General features: G+C 34.9%; 1 protein-coding gene across 1 annotated transcript; it reads left to right on the forward strand.

The window, feature by feature from the left end:
• The first annotated feature begins 4,672 nt into the window (after positions 1-4,672).
• On the forward strand, positions 4,673-6,594 carry LOC141445462 (uncharacterized). The gene has a single exon (XM_074111304.1). It carries the CDS (start codon positions 4,807-4,809, stop codon positions 6,379-6,381), a length of 1,575 nt encoding a protein of 524 aa, XP_073967405.1. The 5' UTR covers positions 4,673-4,806; the 3' UTR covers positions 6,382-6,594.
• The last annotated feature ends 241 nt before the right edge of the window (positions 6,595-6,835 follow it).

Here is a 6,835-nt window from a genome sequence, read left to right on the forward strand (position 1 = left end):
ATAATATCCTTTGTTGGGGGCGAAACTCGACATAACTTCGGGAAAGTTCGCTATGTTTGTGACAGACTAAATTATTCTATTACGACAGAAATGACAGAGTGACGAAGATTTACTTGAATATTTTCATCGGGTGCAGTGCTGTGATTTATTGGAAAAACGGTTGGGTTTTAAACCGTGACTGAGATAAATATTCTATTGTTTTGTTCACTTTTAACTACGATTTATTAAACAATGGTTTATAAGTCAATTTCGCTCGTAAAAGGTTTTGTACCACTAACTTGTATCAAAATTTAACTTTATTTTTGTTGTTTGTCTGCATAGCGTCCACATTGTACACACACTGTGAAAATTTAAATATCCGTAGGATACAAACTGACGGACGGATAGACATACAAAGAGCGGAGGCATAACGTCATCTCATCACTTTACGCCCGGTTCACATTTTATCTGTCGTAATGTAAACAAAATATTTTTTCCAAACCTCAGCGCCTACTTGCGTACAAGCAGCCATTACAACTTTGCCTAAACATGTTACTGTTAGTTCACACAGTACAGCCCGCCAGCTCGGCACAATGTTAAGTGTCATTCGCTAGTTAACCCTTACTAATTAAGAGACAAGTTTCGGTTACTATGTAAACTCCCTGGAACAATGAACTAACTCAAATAGAATGACAAGACAACCGGATTTGCTTTGGTACGCTGATTTACTTATGTAATTAAGGTTTACCTACTAGTGGCACTTGCTGTTTTCCGGTAAGTATCTGTTTAGTGCCTGAAATACAAAACAATGCAGTTTGAAAATAAAGTGCTTATGATCTACATACGTACATAATATGTAGGTGTGTGATTGTCCCCTTAAATAATATGTAGGTACGTTAGATCATAAGCATTTTATTATTCTAAGTTAATTGTTAAGTAGTTTCTTTTCAAGTTTTTATAGTATTGCTTCATTCAATTTGTACTTGAAAAAAAGTAGTAGGCTTATCAGAAAAGTAGGTTATCAGAAATAAAAAATGAAAATATATTATGATTACATCTTATAATCAATAAAAAAAAACAATTATTTTGCAAAAAGATACCGTTTAAGCAAATCAATTATTTATTCCACACAACTGTTTGATAAAAGCAAGCGCCAACTAAAAAATCCTTTGCTTATTTGATATGAAGTTAATTTTGACTAGAATCACTAAAATGAGTAAACTTTTGGGTCAACCGCTTACGAGTATTAACTTCGAACGGGAAAGATGTGTGGGGGTACATTCCCACTTCACATGTACCTACGCATGGAACTAATTAAATAGGTACAATTGTATATGGATTTTACAAAAACAATTTATTGAATCAGACGTTACTTTGCTAGGGTCCATATCAATGAACCGGAAAAAAAACAAGTCTTGAGTTTGGAGTCTAACATCTGGTAGCATGGTGAACGGGTGCTGTTCTGAAGATTAGCTCTGGTTGAGTTCGAAAGTAGTGTGGTGGTGGTGTGTTGATAGATGGGTTTGTGTGATTTGTCTATGTTCTTACAGTGTGGAGGTAGAGGAACTTCATGAACACATGTATCTTGCATAAACGTAGCTATCATAAGGTCGCGGGTGAGCAAAGTAATTGTTTCAGTTTCACTAAAACACTATTTTTGTCGTAGCATTGACACGAAACTTGGCAATTATGACAACACGATGATGCCCTTTAATGGGCCTGTTACGATAGTTTTGGGGTAGGCACTTTGACTATGAATGGTATCCGAGGTCTGATGATGGGACAGACACGCAGATTTATCATTCAGTTTACCATTTGATATCGTCTTTTAATTTTTAGAACTATTTTTGTGTGGGACTACAAAACAATGGGAAACAAGTGCACATCATTTTCATAGTTATTCAAAATGTAGACTCGGGCATGCCGCGTCATAAACTTTCTTTAATACCGTCGCTTAATACTAAATTGTGCTCGTTATCCTCATTAGGATGAGTTTGGCAGCAATTAACTCGAGCGTCGCACTCAAGGGCCATATTTCCTACAGTGTAAAACCATTTTGCATGCATAAAGTTGCAAGAGTTAGCTCTTAGAAACTCAACAACAGTGTATACTTTGAGAGCAGTAAGTCAAAGGTAAACAAATTTTTTTTTATTCGACTGGATAGCAGATGAGCAAGTTGTGGTCTTCTGAATAGTATAAATTCTAAATTGTGTGAGGCCGTGCTTGCCTTTGTGTTCATTACGAGTAGGTACTCCTTCACACCATAATCGTACCGGTTTGACGGAGTTGAATGAAATTTGGTACACAGACTGCTGCTGTACGTTTGAATTAAAACGTACCTAGGTTATTTTTTCCTTGATGTCCCTAGGAATACATGTACAATCTAAAAAATGCTAACAATTTAACCTAGATACATGTTTGCACGGCACGGGTATTCATCATGCATCGTAATTGAAGTCAGCTATGTAACCTATTAGGAATATAAAGTGTATTAACCATATCTTCATTATACATCACGCTTTTAAGATAGAAAAGCGATACAAGCAATCCATCCATCCCAGCCTAAATATGTCCCACTGCTGGGCACAGGCCTCCTTTCAGAACAAGGGGGCTTGGGTCATAGTTCCCATGCGGGTACAGTGCGGATTAGGAACTTCACACGCACCATTGAATTGCTTCGCAGGTTTGTGCAGGTTTCCTCACGATGTTTTCCTTCACTGCAAAGCTCGTGGTAAATTTCAAATGTAATTCCGCACATGAATTTCGAAAAACTCAGAGGTGCGAGCCGGGGTTTGAACCCACGACCCTCTGCTTGAGAGGCGATAGGTCAATCCACTAGGCCACCACGGCTTCCAAAGCAATACCTATTTGATATAAAAAAGATTAATTATTAATAGTTACGTACTGTTTATACAAATTTAGTGTGCTTTTAGTCTAACGCTCAACCAGTCAAGTGTTTTTAAAAGCAATCTGCGCATACGTATGCCGAAAGGATTTGTTAGTACATACTTTAAACATCTCAACTAACAAATAATAAGTACCTACACGAGCGCATATTTTAATTGTGTTAAACATTCTCCTTCTCTAATATTTTATCTGCTCCTCGAGGAGTATAAGACCTTATAGAACTAGCTTCAACCTACGGACAATTATTACAGCTCACATTGCCACGGTCCTCGGCAAAGTATAAGCAGCATAGCAGTAGTGTTTTGAGCATCGGATTTAATTCATATCGGGCTTAATTCATAATACTAAATGCCTGGCTTTTTTCACGTTTTCCTGATATTGTAATAATTACTCGTATAAAGCTTAAAACATTACAATGACATTACTCATTGATCACCTCAAAAAATAATTTGCATTAATAATGCATATAAATTCTAAAGTACTAAGCAGTACTAAGTAATGAAAATTAGAAAAAAAATGTGTTTTTTTTCTTTTAGTCACAATGAGAGTGAACTAAAACCATTACTTTGCTCACCCGCGACCAAAAATTATTAATAATAATTGTCTTAGTTCATTGATTTATAAACTCCGCATGGTAACGCCTGATTCAATAAATTAGCAATTACAGTTTTGAAGGCGGTTTAATTTTAGCTTTAAATGATATTACAATTAATGTGTTTTCTCCACCTGTGCCCCCTTTAGTATTCGTCCCTCGCCCTTAGGTACTTCCGTTCCAACGGCCACATTTCACACGAGGTAGTTCTAGCAAAGTATCTACATGTTGAAGTTCATTAACTGTTAAAGAAAAAGGGAGCGGATAACGAGAACGAAGAACGCACAAAAGTAACTTGCCACTTAGTATTGTTTTCTACTTAAAAAACTTTTGGGATTACTTAAGAAGTTAAAAGAGGCGCCGAAAGAATAATCGAATTTTGTGTTACACGGTTTTATTTAGTCCTAATTGTAAAGGTATTTTTTTCCGTGTAAAGGGTTAGCCGGTTTATTTTTAATATTCTTAAGTGGATATACTTAAAAAAGACTTGGTATTAGAGTCGCACAATATGAGGATATTACAAAATACTAGTCTAACTATATTTATTATTTATTAGGTATTTTACCTACTAATGATAATACAAATTCTTGCAAAAAAAAAATACATCAGCACTTTTCTTCGCTGACTATTGACTGTTCTTGCATTGTATTAATGTACTCCAATTTTCAAATGAATCTGAATATTAGCAAGGAGTAAAATTTCAATACCAATATTAGACCTATACTAACACGGAAAGCTTGTAAAAAAAAGAATCGATGTTGTGTTAATGATAACAAAATGATGCAATGGAATCCGAGGGGCGGGGTGCGAGGCAGGACGCATGCGATAGGACATACCATTGACTGACTAAGCGCATTGAGTTAAGCAACCAAAATGAAGCCGATTGAGAACAAAATAGTTTATGTTTAATATTATAAATAATTTAAGAAATAGAGTATATTACACACATACGCGTATAGATAAGTACACATACCTACTCAGATATATTGTTTCGTCAAAAAATCCCCGTTAAAATTATAAGTACTTATGTATTGGACAACATGCCACCTCCGTGACTTTCTTTACTCATTGCAGCAGCCGGCCGGCCGGTAATAATGTCAATGTCAGTGTTGTCAACGCTATCTCGTGAGCCAGTCATACAGCTGTTCTGCGCTTGCGCTTGTGTTTTTGATTATTATAAGTGTCTTTATCTTGCTCCCTAAGTATAAAAAAGCGTAGCAACAAGACTAAGTGTCAACCTAACGATAAACTGTGATAAAAGCGTTATTGTAAACATTTTGTGATTGCGTTCATGTTTATCAAAACGTCGATTAAGAGTCCATTGAAATATGAATAAAGTGAAATTATCAACCGTGTTAAAAAGTCACTTAGTAGACGAAATGAACGTCGATACAAAACTAGCGGAACAGTATCTGAAAGGTAACAAGGCAGGATTTACAGGAAATTTACAAGATCTTAATAACACGGAAAATTTAAAATGCGTGCTCGACAGTTATGGCAATAAAATTTATTGTGATCTTGAAGAAATCCCAAATTATGAATCAAAGCCAATTTATAATCGCAACTTAGCCCAATACTCCCAAGAGTTTCTTGAAGAACTAGCTCAAGAAATGGAGAAAAAGTGTGACCTGTTTTGCCAACTCGAATATCTTATTCGTAAAATACCCATAAATGACACTAAACAAAGCATCAACCTTATTGCACGGTATTTGCAACATACAAGCGAGAGCATTCCATTATACCCAATGGGTAAGACAGTACTTATTGAAAACTCCACACCGCTGCTGTTTCTAGGAAGTGTATCTCAATTATTAGTGTCTGGATGTTTTACCTTGATTGCCACAAAAGAAACTGCTGTTATTTGTCATCTTTTTACAGAACTGTGTCAATCCCAAACTAACTGTCCGCATTTTATTTTTCGAATCAGAAATATGATACCGGATAATGATATTTCATCGTTAACAATTTTTGATTCATCACTAACTCAAATAACCGGGATAATTACCGAAAAATCAGACATCGATTCAGCTGTCAGAGCATTTCTAGATGCTGACTACTCTCCGTTTACAATAAGACGCATCGTGGTACAAGAAAGCGTCTATGAAGAATTCAAAAGTATAATTGCGTGGAATTGCAAATCTAAGGAAAATGAATGTAAAAAAATCAGCATTAATATTGAATTAAAATGCACTGATGTTTTCAGATACAAGAAGAAACTATTTCTTCTAGACTTTGCTGATGAAGTAGAAGAACTAGATAATGAAGTTGGAGATGCTGTTTTGGTTGAAGCTTATAGAACAACAACTGAATTATTATCGCTGATCAATAAATCATCTAAACGAAATTGCATATCACTATGGGTAAGCGGCGTATCGGAAGCTAACGAGATATCGTTAAATATCGACGCACCTTTTATATGGATTAACAGTTGCTACAACTTCGATGGACCAGACGAAATTTCTCGTGTACTATTTCAAAACGTATTAGTAAACCCACTAAAGGTTTCCGATGAATTACTCGCAAAATTAACCCAAAAGCAACTGGTTTGGTCTAAAAAAAGTTTCTTTCGACGCTGTAAAGAAGTTTTAAACATTATCAATACAATTGATGCTGGATTTGGGACAAAGTTTGAAGCAAAAATCCAAATGTTTAAAATGAACAACTCTGTATCAGTAGTGAAAAACACTATGATTTTATGTTTGTATGACGACCATAATATTTTAGGATTTACATACGATGGTTATATGAATGCATTGAAGGCACTTGTTAATGGACACGCCATTATTATTGACAGGATTACAGATATAGTCGCAGATTTATTCAAAAACTTGGCAATAGCGGACATTCCGGTTGTTGTCATCGAAAAAAACGATAAATTAACAAAATTACCTAAAAAATGTTAAAACTCGCACCCACCAAAATTATTTGGACTAATTTCGGAACCAAATTTGCTAATTAGGAAATATCAGAGCATAAAGCTTTTTTTCCGAATTGTTTTATTTTTAGTTTTACTTATTACTGGTGTATTTAGTATAGGTAGCTGATTATAAATTAGACATTGGTAATTAGTGTTTGTTACAGAAAGTTTAAAAAATAAGTCTATCAATGTAATTTAATAATATAAAAAAAAAATAAAATCGTCTTCAAGATTCTAAATAAATATATTCTTATAATACTTTGGCGTTTCACTTTTTTTTAAACTACTTTTTGGTCGTAGAGCTGTTTTTTTCCCGCTTGTCTTTAATACTTTGCATCAAACAGAACAAAGTAAACAAAAGTTTACGTCCTGAGAGAAGCTTAAAATTCTGAAAACTACTTCGCATTATTATCATGATAATAACCTAACCTAAAGCCGCA

Source organism: Choristoneura fumiferana, chromosome 2, assembly GCF_025370935.1.
Source record: "Choristoneura fumiferana chromosome 2, NRCan_CFum_1, whole genome shotgun sequence".
Taxonomy (NCBI): Eukaryota; Metazoa; Arthropoda; class Insecta; order Lepidoptera; family Tortricidae; genus Choristoneura; species Choristoneura fumiferana.

Excerpts from the sequence above, each read along its gene's own strand:
- LOC141445462 (XM_074111304.1), top strand. The coding sequence starts at position 4,807 with ATGAATAAAGTGAAATTATCAACCGTGTTAAAAAGTCACTTAGTAGAC.